We start from the raw sequence: 20800 nt of genomic DNA on the forward strand, positions 1-20800 counted from the left end.
AAATAAAATATTTTCATGGTTTTACTACCAGTCTGCCCACAAATCTTTTTGATAGACGGCACTCAGTATTTCTAGGAATGCACAAAGTTTTTGAGTGTTGTAATTGAAAGGTTTTATTGTGAAAATATGAAATGTCAACCTGCTGCATAACTGTTGTGTGGCTATTATGGAATTGCAGTTATGACATGCAGCAAGTACTCTAAGTAGCAAGGCTTTGTTCATAAACTAGATCAAGTCAGGACAATTGCCAGGAGCCAGATAAGCAATGTGCCTAAAGATGCCTATGTTTTTTGGAGTCATTTCTGTTAATATCAGTGGATGCATCTTCATGGTCTCCTTGAAAGATCCTTCTGGATAATCTTGGCTATTCTTTTCCCGTTGGTTACCTATTAATTGTACAGCAACCATTTATTTCTCATACGTCCTAGAGGATGCTGGGGTCCACTTCAGTACCATGGGGTATAGACGGTTCCGCAGGAGCCATGGGCACTTTAAGACTTTTCAAGGGTGTGAACTGGCTCCTCCCTCTATGCCCCTCCTCCAGACCTCAGTTATGGGAACCGTGCCCAGGGAGACGGACATTTTGAGGAAAGGATTTACTTTTAAACTAATGGTGAGATTCATACCAGCTCACACCTCAACCATGCCGGACAACATGGCATTCAACATGACACACGCCAACAGGCATGAACCATTTACAGCAACATGCTGAAAACAAATGAAACACAACTTGTGTAACTATAAAGAACAAACTGCAGGTAAAGTACGCACTGGTTCGGGTGCCCAGCATCCTCAACGGACTAGGAGAAAAGGATTTACCGGTACGTATTAAAATCCTATTTTCTCATATGTCCTAGAGGATGCTGGGGTCCACTTCAGTACCATGGGGTTATACCTAAGCTCCAGTACGAGCGGGAGAGTGCGGATGACCCTGCAGTACCGATTGACCGAACTTGAGGTCCTCATCGGCCAAGGTGTCAAACTTATAAAATTTAGCAAATGTGTTTGACCCTAACGAAGTAGCTGCTCGGCAAAGTTGTAAAGCCGAGATGCCCTGGGCAGCCACCCAGGATGAGCCCACTTTCCTAGTAGAATGGGCCTTCACCGACTTCGGTACCGGCAAGCCTGCCGTAGAATGAGCATGCTGAATTGTCCCTCTGATCCAGCGCGCAATAGTCTGCTTAGAAGCAGGACACCCAATCTTGTTGGGAGCGTACAAGACAAACAGAGACTCTGTTTTCCGTATCCTAGCCGTTCTAGTGACATAAATCTTCAAAACTCTAACCACATCTAGAGACTGTGACTCAGTGAAAGTGTCAGTAGCTACTGGCACCACAATAGGTTGGTTTATGTGGAAGGACGAAACCACCTTTGGAAGAAATTGTTGACGAGTTCTTAACTCTGCCCTATCTTCATGGAAGATCAGGTAAGGGCTCTTGTGAGACAAGGCCCCCAACTCAGACACCCGCCTTGCGGTTGTCAAGGCCAAAAGCATCACCACTTTCCAAGTGAGAAACTTCAATTCTATCTCCTGCAGAGGTTCAAACCAATCTGATTGAAGGAACTGCAATACCACATTAAAGGTCCCATGGTGCCACTGGAGGCACAAATGGAGGCTGGATGTGCAGAACCCCTTTCACAAATGTCTGAACTTCTGGAAAGTAGGCCAATTGTTTTTGAAAGAAAACTGATAAGGCCGAAATCTGGACCTTAATTGACCCCAATCTAAGGCCCGCATCCACACCAGCCTGCAGAAAATGCAGAAAACGTCCCAACTCAAACTCTTCCGTAGGAGCCTTCTTGGATTCACACCAAGACACATATTTTCTCCAAATACGGTGGTAATGTTTAGACGTTACTCCTTTCCTGGCCTGAATAAGAGTGGGGATGACTTCCTTGGGAATACCCTTTCGGGCTAGGATCCGACGCTCAACAGCCATGCCGTCAAACGTAGCTGCAGTAAGTCTTGATACACACACGGCCCCTGCTGTAGTAGGTCCTCTCGAGGAGGAAGAGGCCGAGGATCTTCTATGAGCAACTCCTGAAGATTTGGATACCAAGCCCTCCTTGCCAGTCTGGGGCAATGAAGATTGCTCAAACTCTTGTTCTTATTATTTTGAGAACTTTTGGAATCAGTGGAAGTGGAGGGAAAACATATACCGACAGAAACACCCACTGGGTCACCAGTGAATCCAATGCTATTGCTTGAGGGTCTCTCGACCTGGAACAATATCTCTGAAGCTTCTTGTTTAGACGAGATGCCATCATCCATCATGTCTACTTGAGGAACTCCCCAAAGACTTGTCACCTCTGCGAAGACTTCTTGGTGGAGGCTCCACTCTCCTGGATGGAGATCGTGTCTGCTGAGGAAGTCTGCTTCCCAGTTGTCCACTCCCGGAATGAAAATTGCTGACAGAGCTCTAACATGTCTTTCTGCCCAGAGGAGAATCCTTGTCACCTCTGTCATTGCCGCTCTGCTTTTCGTTCCGCCTTGCCTGTTTATGTACGCGACTGCTGTTACATTGTCCAACTGGATCTGCACAGGATCTTGAAGAAGATGTACCGCTTGTAGAAGGCTATTGTAAATGGCTCTCAATTCCAGAACGTTTATTTGAAGGCAGGCTTCCTGACTTGACCATTTTCCTTGGAAGCTTTCCCCCTGTGTGACAGCTCCCCAGCCTCGGAGACTTGCATCCGTGGTTATTAGGACCCAGTCGTGAATCCCAAACCTGCGTCCCTCTAGTAGGTGAGAACTGTAGAGCCACCACAGGAGCGAAATCCTGGCTTTGGGGGACAGGATTATTTTCCGGTGCATGTGTAGGTGGGATTCGGACCACTTGTCCAACAGGTCCCACTGGAATACTCAGGCATGAAATCGGCCAAACTGTATGGCCTCGTAGGCCGCTACCATTTTTCCCAACAACCGAATGCATTGATGGATCGACACGCTTGTTGGTTTCAATATTTGTTTGACCATTTTCTGGATTTCCAGAGCCTTTTCCACTGGAAGAAATACTCTCCGTACTTCTGTGTCCAGAATCATCCCTAAAAAGGACAATCTTGTCGTCGGTTCCAACTGCGACTTTGGAAAATTCATGATCCAACCGTGTTGTTGGAGTATTGACAGGGAGAGCGCGATGTTCTGCACCAACTGTTCCCTGTATCTCGCTTTTATCAGGAGATCGTCCAGATAAGGAATTATATTGACTCCTTTTTAACGAAGGAGGACCATCATCTCCGCCATCACCTTGGTGAATACCCTCGGTGTTGTAGAGAGTCCGAACGGCAACGTCTGAAACTGGTAATGGCAATCCTGTACTGTGAATCTCAGATGAGCTTAGTGAGGAGGATAAATGGGAACATGCAAGTAAGCATCTTTTATGTCTACTGAAGTCCCCCTCTTCCAGTCTGGAAATCACTACCCTCAGGGATTCCATCTTGAACTTGAAACTTTTCAGGTAGAGGCTTGAATAAAAAACCTTCTCCTTACTGTGCCAAGGGTACCAGGACAATGACCTGATCCTTACATAATTTTTGAATTGCCGTTGTTACTGCCTCTCTTCCCGGAAGAGAAGCTGGCAAGGTTGATTTGAAAAAATCGGCATGGGGGGACGTCTTGAAACTCTAGTTTGTACCCATGGGACACTATTTGTAAGACCCATTGGTCCAGGCCAGATTGAATCCAGATTTGGCTGAAAAGTTTCAGACGTGCTCCCATCCGAGCGGACTCCTGCAAGGGAGCACCAGCGTTATGTTGCACATTTGGCAGAAGCAGGGGTGGACTCCTGCGATCCGGGAGACGCTGCAGATTTCTTTCCTTTTCCCCTTCCCCTACCTGCAAAAAAGGGGGAACATTTGGCCTTTTTGTATTTGTTGGGCCGAAAGGACTGTATGTGAAAGTGATGGGTCTTTTTCGCAGGTGTAGGAGCATAAGGCAAGAATGTCGACTTACCTGCGAAGCCGCCAAGACTAACGCATCCAGCACATCACCAAACAAGGACTCACCTTTATACGGGAGAGCCTCCATATTTCCTTTGGAATCTGCATCAGCATTTCACTGGGGAATCCACAACGCCCTCCGAGCCGATACTGCCATGGTAGCGGTTCTTGATCCCAAGAAACCAATATATTTCATGGTTTCTAGTACGTACGCAGCAGCATCTTTGATATGACCTAACGTTAGGAGTATCTCGTCTCCATCTATTGTGTCAATGTCTAATGACAAGTTTTCTGACCACTTTTCAATAGCACTACTCACCCACTCACAGACAATGGTAGGCCTGAGTAGTGTCCCATTGGCCACATCAATAGATCACCTCACTCACTTGCGGTCTGTCGGCTCCTTAAGTGAAGACATTCCAGGCGCAGGGAGAAACACCTTTTCTCTTTTATGACAGGGCTCTGTCTAAAATGTGGGGCGACTCCCACCTTTTGGAAAAAGGTAAGCTGCCTGAATTCCTTTTGGGAATCTGAAATTTCTTTTCAGGTTAAGTCAGGCTCCCTCCAAGAGACTGTTCAACTCCTGAGGTGGAGGGAAAATTACATTACTTCTTTACTAAAGTAAACCCTCTCCTTGTGGTAAAAAGGGGGCTTCGTAACTTCTAACACCTCCTTTATAGCTAAAACATGTTGTGAATGCTTTTTGCTAACTTAGGACCTATTCCCCTGGAATCACTAGTGTCGACACAGGAATCAGAGTCTGTGTCGGTATCAGTTTGTACTACTTGTTTGTATGTGACCCAGAGGGGTCCCTGTGGATGAAAGGCAGAACTATTAAAAATCACATCTTCAACAGATTATTCAGTTTTCTGTATGAGATTCAGTCCCACCTCTTACTGATATGATTCACACTATCATGTAACCTTTCACCCAGTCAGGCTCTTGGTGTCATATTACACCTCTGTGTCCCTAACATGTCTCCCTAACATGTCTCCACAGAGTTTCCTGCCACAGACATGTCACACACGTGCACAACCACACCACAGACACTCCGGGACTTATAGGGGACAGACCAACAGTAAAATCTGTCAGAGGGACACAGATCGGATTTGCCAGTTCACAACCCAGCACCAGTAAGACAATGTCTGTGAACACAAAATGCCCACTGACATGCAGCGCTTTTATAATGCTAATCACACAATTATATAGCACCAAATTCACTGTGGCCTCCCCTGTTTTGCACCCTGATACTTGTTCAGTAGTGGAGGAGGACCAGCGTTATCTCTGCAGCCTGAGGAGAGAGAGAAAATGGCGCTGAGCAGTGTGCTGGCTGACTGAGGAGGAAGCTCCACTCTTCAATGGTGTGTTTCTCCTCAGCTTTTATGAGGTAATTTTTTATACTGGAGGGAGTAGGACTGTGCCTCAGCAACTTATGCCCCTTATTTATGCCAGTTTCCATAGGTTTCATGCTGCCCAGGGCGCCCCCCCCCCCGCGCCCTGCACCCTGCAGTGCCTGTGTATGTGTGGGCAACATGGCGCGCTGTGCTCCCGCCAGCCATGCGGTACCTTTAGCCGTCACTTTCTTGATTGAAGATCTGTCTTCTAACACTCACCTGTCTTCTGGCTCTGTGAGGGGGGTGACGGCGTGCTGTGGGAGTGAGCATCTAGGCACGGCTAGCGTTCAGTTCCCTTCAGGAGCTAATGGTGTCCTGTCAGCCAGAAGCAGAGCCATGAAACTCTTTAGGAAGTTGGTTCCTACTTTTGCCCCCTCAGTCCCACGAAGCAGGGAGACTGTTGCCAGCAGTTCTCCCTGAAAATAAAAAACCTAACATAAGTCTTTTCAGAGAAACTCAGTAGAGCTCCTCTGGAGTGCATCCAGTCTGCCTGGGCACATTTCTAAAACTGAGGTCTGGAGGAGGGGCACAGAGGGAGGAGCCAGTTCACACCCTTGAAAAGTCTTAAAGTACCCATGGCTCCTGCGGCTCCGTCTATACCCCATGGTACTGAAGTGGACCCCAGCATCCTCTAGGACGTATGAGAAATAAATGGTTGCTGTACAATTAATAGGTAACCAACGGGAAAAGAATAGCCAAATACATCCATAATATTGATAGTTTATTAATGGTAAAAGTTAGTTGTACTACGCAAATTGTTTTCAACTCTAAAAGCTGCATAAATGTTTGTCAAAGGGTGGACAATTAATGTAGATTTCAGGAGCCAGTCAGTCAAGATTTTCCAGAAGGATCTTTCAAGGAGACCATGAAGATGCATCCACTGATATTAACAGAAATGACTCCAAAAAACATAGGCATCTTTAGGCACATTGCTTATCTGGCTCCTGGCAATTGTCCTGACTTGATCTAGTTTATGAACAAAGCCTTGCTACTTAGAGTACTTGCTGCATGTCATAACTGCAATTCCATAATAGCCACACAACAGTTATGCAGCAGGTTGACATTTCATATTTTCACAATAAAACCTTTCAATTACAACACTCAAAAACTTTTTGTGCATTCCTAGAAATACTGAGTGCCGTCTATCAAAAAGATTTGTGGGCAGACTGGTAGTAAAACCATGAAAATATTTTATTTAAATAAATAGTATATGTTAAGTCTATACACACTGCGTTAGTTGCATTTGACACTTTTGAGGTAAAAGATATAACATAGGTACTTATATGTTAGAGGAATGTAAATTAAAGGACTATAAAACAGCAGTTATGTTACTGGGACAGAGAATATTTGTTGCACAAATCTACCTCGCAGTAAGTCATGATACATTCACCACCATCACATTTCAGCAGCGCAGTATATTGGTTACTGTACTTTTCAGGAAAGCTTTTAGCCTGGCAATTACTGAGAAATAATGCTTTTAGGTTACTACCATCATACATTACACAATATAGATTTTCTAAACAAATTGGCCTTCTGGTTTTTTTTTTTGCAATTCCCACAAGCACAAGGTATAGATGTAACAGAAGCAAACTCTGCAGTGAATACTCATTTTCAGACACGTTCCAGTAACACATGAAATGTTTAAATAGATTCCAGAAAGGTGTGCGACATGTGGCAAGAGGTACAGCGCTGAGGTGTGAAGCAGCACGGTTACAGTGTTACTTTATGAAGTGTGAACCAGCCTACAGTTCTAGGTGCTTAGCAGCTGCCTGTGTATCCTGTTATATGGTTAGGTCAAATACAAGTATGATATCAGCTGAATGTACTGCATACCACGTCTATGAAAAACAAATTAAATATCTCAAAATAATAATTGCAGCTAAACCAATCTCACTAAGAGCAACATACCTCCACACATTAGCACCTTGGCATCAGTACATCTGAGGCTTATGTTCAAGTACATTTTGGTAAGCAAATAAAAAGCACAAAAGCTGCATGACAAAAGTTTGGTCTCAAAGTACAGTATATTTATCTCCTCACACAGTACAGTCAGCCATTGTCTTCAGACATTAATCAGGAACTAGAAATACCATGAGACATGAGGAGGTCTGGAGAGGAACAGATTAGTGTTGGCACAGCCTACAAATGGCTACCTAAATGCAGCTGACTGGTCTGCACACTTTAATAAAAAAACACCAAACAAAACAAGGCCTGGTTGAGAAATGTTGGACAAGCATCATAAAACAAAACCTGAAAAACAAAATCAACAAGTTTCTAAAAAAGTTTACACAAGCATATTTTTCTACGCCAATAACTAACATCTAACATTGGAAATATTAACTTAATTCAAACATCTGTGCAAATGTTTACAGTACTCTTGTTTTATTCTATATTGTACCGCAAATCAGGCTGATTTATAGGGGACAGGCCACAGGATGGCACCATGGCTCACATTACTTCATTTTCCACATGTATATGTGGTGAGGATAAACATTTATGAATTTATGAAGTCTTTTATTAGGATACTAATTCAGTTAAATGGGGATTCACCTTACACATGCAAAAACTTTCAATAAAAACAAAAACTATAAAATTGTTAGGATTAAATGGGGCAAACTAGGTAGAAAAAAACAAAAAATCTGCAATTTTATACCCAAGATGACAGTATTTAAATGACTTTTTTCCAGTATGTCCGCCAGCAACAGCTATGACTATCCCCATACAGAGGCAAACATGGATATGCAGTGTTTGGATAACGGTTTTTACGTTCTTCATTGAGCCTCAGATACAATATGAAAGAAACACATTGCAAGGTATGTTAGTATGCAAAACTTCTCATCGTACTCCGGCTTGGGATATTGCTCAATGGATTGTGTCTGGAGTCTAGACTCTGCACTTGTGCCAGACCCCAACTATGGGCTGTATTCAATAACTGTCGGAAGCTGCCGTCTTGTCGGAAAGACGGCAGCTTCCGACAGAAATAGGTCGGAAGGGGTTCCGACCTATTCAATAGGGGCTGATTTTTTCCCGACTTGTCGGAAAACACGTAGATCGGCGGAATAGCCGTCGATCCATGTGCTTCTGTCGGAAACGGGGCCAAATCCGACAGGTTTTGGCCCCTTTTCCGACAAACTCAAGCCGACTTGAAAACAAGTCTGATTGAGGTGAGAAGACAAGTGGGTGCTGCGGGCAGCAGGGAGAGCACAGATCGGCAGCCGGCGGGAGGAGCTGGCTGCGGGGGAACATGTCTGCGGTGGGGGGGTGGGGGGGGGGGAGGCGCTGCAGGGAGAGAGGTGCCTGCCCATCCCCCAGCCAGGCACCTCTCTCCCTGCAGCGCCTCTCCCCCCGCCGCCGCAGATATGTCCCCCTGCAGCCAGCTCCTCCCGCCGGCTGCCGATCTGTGCTCTCCCCGCCACCCGCAGGCACCTCCGTCCCTGCTGCAAGCACCTCCTGTCGCCGCCGATCTCTGCTCCTCTCCGTCGCCCAGCTAACCCTCGCCGCCGTCCTGCTCTTGCCCGCCGCCATCTGTGGACCTGGCCGCTGCTGTCAGCGCATCTGCAGCCGCTGACAGCAGCAGCAGAACGGGTCCTTGTGTACGGCCAAATCCGACAGTCGGATTTGGCCATGCATTGAATAGGGGTTGTCGGATCAATTCCGACAACTGCATGTTGGAATGGATTCGACTCTTATTGAATATACCCCAATGTTTATAAACGTCACATTTTACCTAGTGGCACAGTCCTACCTGATTTGTGCTCGAAAGACACAGAGCCAGACATAATGTGAAAAACAGTGATAATCCATTTTAATATGAGCTACATTATAATGTGCTAACATAGCAAAAACATATTATAAATCCAGAAGAATGTCAGGGAAGCCAGAAACGGGGAAATTCACATGATACATAATAACTTAAACCCTCACAGCTGCAGAGTCTGTAGCTGTAGCATTTACCATTGCATCACAGTTAAAAATAAAACTATGGGCCTAATTCTGAGTTGATCGCAGCAGCAAATATGTTAGCAGTTGGGCAAAACCATGTGCACTGCAGGGGGGACAGATATAACATGTGCAGAGAGAGTTAGATTTGGGTGGGGTGTATTCAAACTAAAATCTAACTTGCAGTGTAAAAATAAAGCAGCCAGTATTTACCCTGCACAGAAACAAAATAACCCACCCAAATCTAACTCTCTCTGCAAATGTTACATCTGCCTCCCCTGCAGTGCACATGGTTTTGCCCAATTGCTAACAAACTTGCTGCTGCGATCAACTCAGAATTACCCCCTATGTCAAGTTGATCATATTAAAAGAAGGTATTCTCTAAAGGGAGGATGGAAGGGGAAAAATACATTTATAAATGCAGAGAAACAAGTATAAATGAAAAAGATTTAGCTGGAAAGTGGTGCTGTCAAAAAATAAGCTAAAAAGAAGTTTATTTTATAATGGTCTTCTAAATTCGGGTAAATCAAACACATCATCACAAGTTGACTAACTTTAAAAAAACTGTAATTCTTCCTCCTTTAATACTATTGATTTTTGCTATATGATTGACAGTAGCATCTAAAACATAAGCCATGGACCCACTGACACTTTCTCCATAGTTTGAGCACTGTGAAATCAGTACTACAGCCAATATTTGTTATTTCTGATCTATACGTAAAATGATACTTCAGTGATCACAGGTTTTAAGAAAGGTAAGATTGCTAGCAACAGAAAATTATTCATTCTGCATTATCAGTATTTTTTTTTTTTTAACAACGTGTTTCTGAAGTCTGAGCTAGCTAGCCTGCCTTATTTACCATTTTCCTAGCCAACTCATACGCACCCAGCTGTTAACTGTGAGCTGAGACAATTTACATGCAGAAAAAAAAGCCACCTAAAAGATACAGTTGGTAGAAGTGCAGCTGTTTATTTCCTCTTTCTGGACTACACTCTAAATTCTGGCTCAATTTTGGATCACATATACCTGCTTTCTCTGATCTATTTTTTTGCGAGTTCCTCTCCTATCTGGAAAAACGGTCATGGTCCATTTACAGAAGGATCAAAGCAGTTTGACAGAGATGAGACGAACTCATAAATATCTAGATTGGCAGATACTGAATAAACCTGACTGATGACGTTACTAGGAATCTCATTAACTTCATTTGACAAAGAAATTATACATTTTATACATTTAGACTGGACTGGATATATCATAAGAAAGGGGGGCAGTAGTTCTTTATAAAGGGAGCTAAAGCCGAGAGGTTGTTTATGTTTATCCAAAAGATGAATCAACGCCTGTATAACATGGATCTTGAAAAACTGTCATAGTAGCATCATGTGAGGACTAGAAAGAACCTTGTTTACTCCTCATCTGTATATAGGGCCTAATTCAGACTTGATCATGTTATATCTGCCCCACCTGCAGTGCACATGGTTTTGCCCATTTGAGAACAATTTTGCTGCTGCGATCAGTTCTGAATTAGGCCCATAGTTCTGAATTGAGAGGGTGCCTAGTCAGGGGCGTTTCTACAGAGGAGGGGGCCCGTGTGCACCTCCGGGTGGGCCCCCTCCTCTGTACGGCGCTATAGACTCCGGCATTGTGCCTGAGTCTACTGCGCATGTGCAGGTCTCTGGAAAGAGGGTGCCCGCCATGATCCGGAGACCAATTTGACTACCGCGCATGCGCAGGTCTCTGGAAAGAGGGCGCCCGCCATGATCCGGAGACCAATTTGACTACCGCGCATGCGCGGTGGCCATTTTGGCGTCGATTTCTGCCGCGATTGCAGGTCCCGGCGCTGGACTCCAGAAAGGTAAGTGCTAAAATGGGTGCAATGGGTGCGGTGTGGGGCCCCCCTGGACCCAGGGTCCCGTGTGCACCGCACCCATTATAGAAACGCCAATGTGCCTAGTACTTTATGTAATAGACAGCTTAAACGAATGCACGTCACGTTCCTCCACTATCCTCATAAGGGTCACACATTACCTTTAATCTCTGTAGTTAACATAATCTAATCAAAGGCAGATACCTATCTGCATTACCATACCAGCTGGCATTTTAATGTAAGATAAACAAATGCTACAACTTGCAGTGGCAGATTTTACCTACTGATGGTGACCGTAAAAATCGGTTACCATCAGTGAGCTCCTAGTGTTTTCAGAGGCTTCCCATGCCGGACTACGAACAGCAGATAGTGCATTCCAGAGGAAGCCTTTCTGACGGCTGTAATGTGCTTCTAGGTCCATAGCCTATGCAGTCCCTAGAAGCCACAAGAGAGATGGGATAGAGGTGACACGTGCAAGTGTCCCTGCTAGCTGTAATGCGCTTCTAGGAGCTGCAGCCAATGCAGTCACTAGAAGTCAGTGTTCATGCGCGAGTGTTATTTATTCTCTTCTTCCCCTACACTGACTGCGGTGTATACGCCTGTATTTTGGTGTTTTTTTTTATCTGCAGTGCAGCGGGAGGTGTGGGCTGAGCAGCAGGAAGTGCCGGCAGCCCCCCACTCGAGACAACAGATAGGAGACGCCACTGATTACAAGCTATAATAGCAAATGGACACAGGTGAAGGCCCATATGGCAACCTACTGCACGTCAGTGCTCTGAAGCAACTTACTCAAGAACAGAATCTTGTATTTTGTAGATATTTCAATTCATATACAGTAACTTAGATATAAAACATTTCTAAGTGTGTCATTCAGTACAATGATTTGGTGCAAGACCAGTAACACAGGCTCCTCACCTGGTGGAGGGAGGTCAAGTTTTGCTCGCTTCAGCTCCGTCATTGAGAGCTGGAGTTGTTCAATAACAAAGTCATCCTCATAGCCAAAATTCTTGGCTAGACTCTCCTGTAGGAACTGAATTAGATCTTCCATAGTCAGCTTCATTAAGTATTCTAAACAAAAACACAGAGCAGTCACACACATTATACTTCTAATAACAAAGAGCACAGGTACAGAGGAGAAAAGAAAATGACTTCATTAGTTAATAAACTCAAATAACTGTAAAAGCATCATTATAGCTTTTGGGTTATTAGCATTTAATTACTTATGAATAAATGAACCAGGAATAACAGGAAAAACGTTATGCTAAATTATAAAACGTTTGGCTTTGTGCAAAGCATATAAACAATGATTGGTACATCCTAGCTTCTACAACACACATTGTCAGTGAATGCATCCAAGTGTTGCTGGTGAGGTCTTTTAATAACAGTTCCGCCTGTAGCAGATGCAAAATGACAGTTGTAATAAACCCTGACTGACAGGAACCACTTTCTGCACCAGTACTATAGCACATACTCTACATAAAGGAGGTACTGTATACTCTGTGCAGGAAGAAGCTGCACTTCACTGGTGTGAAAGAAAATAGAACTCAAAAGCATCCCACCCCTATAATTTAGCTAACACTTATATACAGTACACTCTGGATATAAACAAAAGATATCCCTAGGTTATAAACAGTTTAATGTGACCGTGACTTTGACCTAAACAGAGATTACACCAAAAGTGAACTGTAAAATAAAGCAAAATTTCACTTTTCAAACACAGTTTACAAAATGAAAACCAATATCCGTTTGGCCTTTCATTTTCTACTCATAAAATAAGAATACTTCCCATATTTAGTGATTTGTTTCTACTAGAGTCTGTGGATGTTACTCTATATCCCGTTTATCTCAACCATATCAGCATTAAGGGCCTACTTCAGCTGGGATCGCTATTCATAGAAATTGCAGTTGTCTGCGAGTAGAAAGGACCCGCTCTGACAGAAAGTAAAAACGCCCCGTGCAAATTTGCAAATGTCGCAGACCGCTATACACTTGCAGATGTATAAGCAAATTCTGGAACATCGAAGAGTTTTTGCCATCTGAGCAAATGTGAGTAGGTCTGAGATTGCCATTAATCTGCAACTGAGACGGGCTGGAAGTGGTCTGCACTGAGGTCAGAGACCCTCCCCAAAAACACCTGGGCATGCCTGCGTTTTTTCGGACACACCTAGAAAACAGCAGGTTTCCGACCAGAAACTCTGGCTTACTGTCAAGCAGTGGCTGCAATGCGTTTATGATCTGGTCCCTTTAATTAGCGATCCATGCTGAATTAGGCCCAAAGTCACTAAAAGTTAGAAAATATGAATATGTGCAAAAATGTCTCTTCATCTTAGACTGGCCTATGAACATCTTTAGCTGATTAACAAAACAAAGTGAAAATAAATCCTAAACTGGGCATGTTCTCCACAAAAAAGAAATTGCCAATGCAAATGGAATTACTGCTATTAAGAGCAGAGAAAGGTGAATATACTGTATGTGTGTGTGTATATATATATATATATATATATATATATATATATATACACACATATACATATACATACATACACACAGGTTGAGTATCCCTTATCTCAAATGCTTGGGGACCAGAAGTATTTTGGATATCAGATTTTTCCGTATTTTGGAATAATTGCATACCATAATAAGATATCATGGTGATGGGACCTAAATCTAAGCACAGAATGCATTTATGTTACATATACACCTTATACACACAGCCTGAGGGTAATTGTAGCCAATATTTTTAAAAACTTTGGGCATTAAACAAAGTGTGTGTACATTCACACAATTCATTTATGTTTCATATGCACCTTATACACACAGCCTGAAGGTAATTTAATACAATATTTTTTATAACTTTGTGTATTAAACAAAGTTTGTGTACATTGAGCCATCAAAAAAACAAAGGCTTCACTATCTCACTCTCACTAAAAAAAGTCTGTATTTCGGAATATTTGGATATGGGATACTCAACCTGTATATATGTGTGTATATATATATATATATATATATATATATATATATATATATATATATAAAAATAAGATTTTACTTACCGGTAAATCTATTTCTCGTAGTCCGTAGTGGATGCTGGGGACTCCGTAAGGACCATGGGGATAGACGGGCTCCGCAGGAGACATGGGCACTTTAAGAAAGAATTTAGGTTCTGGTGTGCACTGGCTCCTCCCTCTATGCCCCTCCTCCAGACCTCAGTTAGAGAAACTGTGCCCAGAAGAGCTGACAGTACAAGGAAAGGATTTTGGTAATCCAGGGCAAGATTCATACCAGCCACATCAATCACACCGTATAACATGTGATAACAACCAGTTAACAGTATGACAAATAACAGAGCATCAGGTCAAACCCTGATGCAACCATAACTTAACCCTTATTGAAGCAATAACTATATACAAGTATAGCAGAAGAAGCCCGCACTTGGGACGGGCACCCAGCATCCACTACGTACTACGAGAAATAGATTTACCAGTAAGTAAAATCTTATTTTCTCTAACGTCCTAGTGGATGCTGGGGACTCCGTAAGGACCATGGGGATTATACCAAAGATCCCAAACGGGCGGGAGAGTGAGGATAACTCTGCAGCACCGATTGAGCAAACAAGAGGTCCTCCTCAGCCAGGGTATCCAACTTTTAGAACTTTGCAAAAGTGTTTGAACCTGACCAAGTAGCCGCTCGGCAAAGTTGTAATGCCGAGACCCCTCGGGAAGCCGCCCAAGAAGAGCCCACCTTCCTAGTGGAATGGGCCTTAACTGATTTTGGCAGCGGCAATCCAGCCGCAGAATGAGCCTACTGAATCGTGTTACAGATCCAGCGAGCAATAGTTTGCTTTGAAGCAGGAGCACCAAGCTTGTTGGATGCATACAGGATAAACAACGACTCTGTTTTCCTGACCCTAGCCGTTCTGGCTACATAAACCTTCAAAGCCCTGACCACATCAAGCAACTCGGAATCCTCCAAGTCACAAGTAGCCACAGGCACCACAATAGGTTGGTTCATATGAAAAGATGAAACCACTTTCGGCAGAAATTGTGGACGGGTCCGCAATTATGCTCTATCCATATGGAAAACCAAATAGAGGCTTTTATGTGACAAAGCCGCTAATTCTGACACAAGTCTAGCCGAAGCCAAGGCTAATAACATGACCACCTTCCACGTGAGATATTTTAACTCTGCTGTTCTAAGTGGTTCAAGCCAGTGTGACTTTAGGAAACTTAACACCACGTTAAGATCCCAAGGTGCCACCGGAGGCACAAAAAGAGGCTGAATACTCAGCACTCCTTTTACAAACGTCTGAACTTCTGGCAGAGAAGCCAACTCTTTTTGAAAGAAAATGGATAGGGACGAAATCTGAACCTTAATGGAGCCTAAGTTTTAGGCCCAAATTCACTCCAGTTTGTAGGAAGTGAAGGAAACGGCCCAGATGGAATTCTTCCGTAGGAGCATTCCTGGCCTCACACCAAGAAACATATTTTCGCCAGATACGGTGATAATGTTAAGATGTCACGTCTTTCCTAGCCTTTATCAGCGTAGGAATGACCTCATCCGGAATGCCTTTTTCCGCTAAAATCCGGCGTTCAACCGGCATGCCGTCAAACGCAGCCGCAGTAAGTCTTGGAACAGACATGGGCCCTGTTGCCACAGGTCCTGCCTTAGAGGAAGAGGCCACGGATTTTCTGTAAGCATTTCCTGCAGATCTAGATACCAGATCCTTCGTGGCCAATCTGGAACAATGAGAATTGTTCTCACTCCTCCTTTTTCTTATTATTCTCAACCGTTGGGTATGAGAGGAAGAGGAGGAAATATATAGACTGACTGGAACACCCACGGTGTCACTAGGGCGTCTACCGCTACTGCCTGAGGGTCTCTTGACCAGGCGCAATAACTCTGCAGCTTTTTGTTGAGGCGGGACGCCATCCTGTCTATCTGTGGCAGTCCCCACCGAACTGCAATCTGTGTGAAGACTTCCTGATGAAGTCTCCACTCTCCAGGACGTATGTCTGGTGAGGAAGTCTGCTTCCCAGTTGTTCACTTCCGGAATGAACACTGTTGACAGTGCTCTTACATGATTCTCCGCCCAGCGAAGAATTCTGGTGGCTTTCGCCATCGCCACTCTGCTCCTTGTGCCGCCTTGGCGGTTTACATGAGCTACTGCGGTGACGTTGTCTGACTGGATCAGAACCGGTTGGTCGCGAAGAAAGGTCTCCGCTTGACTTGGGGCGTTGTATATGGCCCTTAGTTCCAATATGTTGATGTGAAGACAAGTCTCTTGACTTGATCAAAGACCTTGGAAATTTCTTCCCTGTGTGACTGCTCCCCAGCCTCGGAGGCTCGCGTCCGTGGTCACCAGGATCTAGTCCTGAATGCCGAATCTGCGGCCCTCTAGAAGGTGAGCACTTTGCAGCCACCACAGGAGATATACCCTGGCCCTGGGGGATAGGGTGATCAACTGATGAATCTGTAGATGTGACCCGGACCACTTGTCGAGTAGGTCCCATTGGAAAGTCATCGCATGGAACCTGCTGAAGGGAATGTTTTTCCAGGACTCGAGTGCAGTGATGCACTGACGCCTGTCTTGGTTTCAATAGGTCCCGGACCAGAGTCATGAGTTCCTGGGCCTTCTCTATCTGAAGGTAAACCCATTTCTGGTCTGTATCCAGAAACATTCCCAAGAAGGGCAGACGAGTTATAGGAACCAACTGTGACCTCGGGAAATTGAGAATCCAGCCGTGTTGCTGTGACACCTTCAGCGAAAGTGACACGCTGTTCAACAACTGCTCTTTTGATCTCGCCCTTATTAGGAGATCGTCCAAGTATGGGACAACTGTGACTCCTTGCTTGCATAGGAGCACCATTATTTCCGCCCATTACCCTGAAATTGGTAATGACAATCCTGTACCGCAATTGTCAGGTACGCCTGATGGGGTTGATAAATTGGAACATGAAGGTATGCAGCCTTCCAGGCTGGCGATGATCGCTCTGGGTGATTCCACTTTAAATCTGAACCTTTTCCCGTACAGGTTCAGAGAATTTAATTTTTAAAAATAGGTCTGACCGAACCGTACGGTTTCGGGACTACAGCCAAGGTTGAGTCATATCGCCTTCCTTGTTGCAGGAGGGGAACCTTGAGCACCACCTGTTGGAGATACAATGTGTGAATTGTATTTAATATTATCTCCCTTCCTGGGGGAGAAGCCGGTAGGTCCGATAAGGAAAACCGGCGAGGAGGCACCTTTCGAATCCAGCTTGTAACCCTGAGAAACAATTTTTTATTGCCCCGGGAACCACCTGTGAGTGAACTCAGATGTGGCTGAAGAGTCGAAGACGTGCTCCCACTGGGGCGGACTCCCTTAGCGGAGCTCCAGCGTCATGCGTTGGATGTAGTAGAGGCCGGGGAGGACTTCTGTTCCTGGGAACTAGCTGTGCCCTGTACCCTTACCTCTGGTAAGAAAGGACGCTCCTCGTACTTTCTTGTTATTCTGCGACCGAAAGGACTGCATTTGATAATGTAGTGCTTTCTTAGGCTGTGAGGGAATATAAGGCAAAAGATCAGAATTACCAGCTATAGCTGTGGAGACTAGGTCCGAGAGCCCTACTCCACACAATTCCTCAGCCTTGTAAGGTAAACCTTCCATATGCCTCTTTTAGTCGGCATCACCTGTCCATTGCATGTTCCACAGGACACTTCTAGCAGAAATCGACATAGCGTTGACTCTAGAACCCAGTAGACTAATGTCTCTTTGGGTATGTTTTATTTATATATATATATATATATATATATATATAAAAGACAGCATCTTTTATATATATATATACACACACACATATACTAGGGTAAATACCATGGTATCCTTATCTAGGGTTTCAATCTCCGCTGATAAGGTATCTGTCCACGCTGCTACAGTGCTATAAACCCATGCTCACACAATCGCCGGTCTGAGTAGTGTACCAGCATGTGTGTAAATGGACTTCAAAGTACTTTTACTGCATGCTATCTGCAGGATCCCTGAGGATAGCTGTTAAGTCAGCGCTTCCTTTTGGGTAAACGTGACAAGGCTTTGTCCACCCTAGGGGAAGATTCCCCTCGTATCCTGGCCCTAGTAGGGAAAGGATACTCCCTGAGAATTCTTTTTGGGAAGCTGCAGCTTCTTGTCTGGAGATTCCCGCTCTTTTTCTTCATGAGAGGAGGGAAATTTACCTCAGCTTTCTTCCCCTTAAACATGTGTACCCTCGTGTCAGGGACAGATGAGTCATCAGTGATATGCAAAACAACTTTTATTACAATAATCATATATTGAATACTTTTCTGCCAGTTTTGGCTGTAACTTTGCATTATCGTAGTCGACACTGGAGTCAGACTCCGTGTCGATATCAGTGTCTATTATTTTGGATAGTGAGCATTGTGAGACTCTGAAGGTCTCTGCGACATAGGGACAGACCTGTGTAGATTCACTGTCTGTTCTCTAATCTTTTGTGCAATAAATTTATCTCAGCACTTAATTTCACATATCCAAACAGGTGTCGGCGTTGTCGACTGAGACACCACTCACACACACATTTGCTCCATCTCCTCCTTTGGAGAGCCTTTTACCTAAGACATGTCGACACACACGTACCGACACACCACACACTCAGGGAATGCTCATCTGAAGATAATTCCCCCACAACGCCCTTTGGAGAGACAGAGAGAGAGTATGCCAGCACACACCCCAGCGCTATATGATCCAGGAAAAACACAGCAATTTAATGTTTACCCAGTAGCGCTGTTATTAGCTGCGCCAAATTATGTGCCCCCCCTCTTCTTTAAAACCCTCTCTTCTACCGTGGTATAAGCAGGGGAGAGTCCGGGGAGCTTCCTCTCATCGGTGCTGTGGAGAAAAACATGGCGCTGGTGAGTGCTGAGGGAGAAGCCCCGCCCCCTCGACGGCGGGCTTCTGTCCCGCTAAAAGTGTAAAATTGGCGGGGGCTCATGCATATATACAGTGTCCAGCTGTATATATGCTCCTTTTGCCAAATAAGAGGTTTATATTGCTGCCCAGGGCGCCCCCCCCTGCGCCCTGCACCCTTACAGTGACCGGAGTATGTGAGGTGTGTGGGAGCAATGGCGCACAGCTGCAGTGCTGTGCGTTACCTCAGTGAAGATCATGAAGTCTTCTGCCGTCTCTGAAGTCTTCTTTACTTCTCATACTCACCCGGCTTCTATCTTCCGGCTCTGCGAGGGTGACGGCGGCGCGGCTCCGGGACGGACGGCGAGGGTGAGATCCTGCGTAACAATCCCTCTGGAGCTAATGGTGTCCAGTAGCCTAAGAAGCAGGACCTAGCTTCAGAGGGTAGGGCTGCTTCTCTCCCCTCAGTCCCACGATGCAGGGAGTCTGTTGCCAGCAGAGCTCCCTGAAAATAAAAAACCTAACAAAATACTTTCTATCAGTAAACTCAGGAGAGCTCACTGAAAAGCACACAGCTCGTCTGGGCACAGTATCAAACTGAGGTCTGGAGGAGGGGCATAGAGGGAGGAGCCAGTGCACACCAGAACCTAAATTCTTTCTTAAAGTGCACATGTCTCCTGCGGAGCCCGTCTATCCCCATGGTCCTTACAGAGTCCCCAGCATACACTAGGACGTTAGAGAAATATATATATATATACATACATATACACACACACACACATATATATATATATATACACATACATACATACATACATACACACACACACACACACACACACACAAATATAAAACCACAGCACTCGCCACCCCAAAACTCATAGGGTGTGGTGCACATAACCTCTGCACTCGCCACCCCAGAAGCGGGGTACACAAATGTACTTACCACTCATAGGGTGGGGTGCATGTAGCCCATGACCACATCACTCAAATACATACAAACAGAAAACCCAGCACTCACCATAGCAAGCTCACTTATTCTCAACACATCAATAAATAAATTATGGGGGTTTAGTTAGTGAATTGGCCAATGCACAGAAGCCTGCAAACCGATCGCCAATGTACCCCACCATGTTGTAGGTCCCTACACTGTTACAGAGTCTTAAAACCTGGCAACTGTTTCACACATAACATAACTGCAAATATGCCTACTTGGTTTAATGTGCACCTGCTAAATACCTTATGGCTTTTAAAGGTACACTAGTCCAAGGAGTGCCGCCCAGCGTGCTTTGGATGTATGTGGAGTTCTGAACAAACCCTTGGGCAGGACACCCAGGCGCTATTGGAATTGTGTGGAGTGCCGGTCTGTTTGCTGAGTGTGTATATATAATATGTTTGGTAACTAGAGCTGCGTGAAATCAACTCTAATGTTGTTGTTATTAAGTTTGGCTACAATTACTGTAGCCAGTTGCTTTTTGTTGTTTAATTGTCGGCAGCAACCCCACAGATTGGTCCTCTGCCTGAAAGGGCCTTTTGAGTAGATATAGGGAAACTATCTGTAGGGGGCGATTAATATGAAAGTTTGTGTATATTGACACCCTTCATAGAACATCAAAACATATACAGGGACCGGCATGGGCTCTAACCTGGCGCAATCCTATGCCAATTTATACATGTATCATTATGAAAATGTACATATTCTTCCCAAATTTGGTGATAAGGTTGCCTATTTTGGGCGCTATATTGATGATATATTTATTTTGTG

The 20800-nt window shown here is 44.6% G+C and overlaps 1 protein-coding gene across 3 annotated transcripts in view; it reads right to left on the reverse strand.

Annotated features, from left to right (window-relative positions):
- USP6NL (USP6 N-terminal like) overlaps nt 1-20800 on the reverse strand; it is a 427089-nt gene that overhangs the window by 14303 nt on the left and 391986 nt on the right. For all 3 annotated transcript variants that reach the window (XM_063926864.1, XM_063926863.1, XM_063926865.1), the window contains exon 13: nt 12053-12205. In XM_063926864.1, coding sequence (XP_063782934.1) covers nt 12053-12205 — 153 coding nt within the window. The remainder of the gene's footprint in view (nt 1-12052; nt 12206-20800) is intronic.

This window comes from Pseudophryne corroboree, chromosome 6, assembly GCF_028390025.1.
Source record: "Pseudophryne corroboree isolate aPseCor3 chromosome 6, aPseCor3.hap2, whole genome shotgun sequence".
Classification (NCBI taxonomy): domain Eukaryota; kingdom Metazoa; phylum Chordata; class Amphibia; order Anura; family Myobatrachidae; genus Pseudophryne; species Pseudophryne corroboree.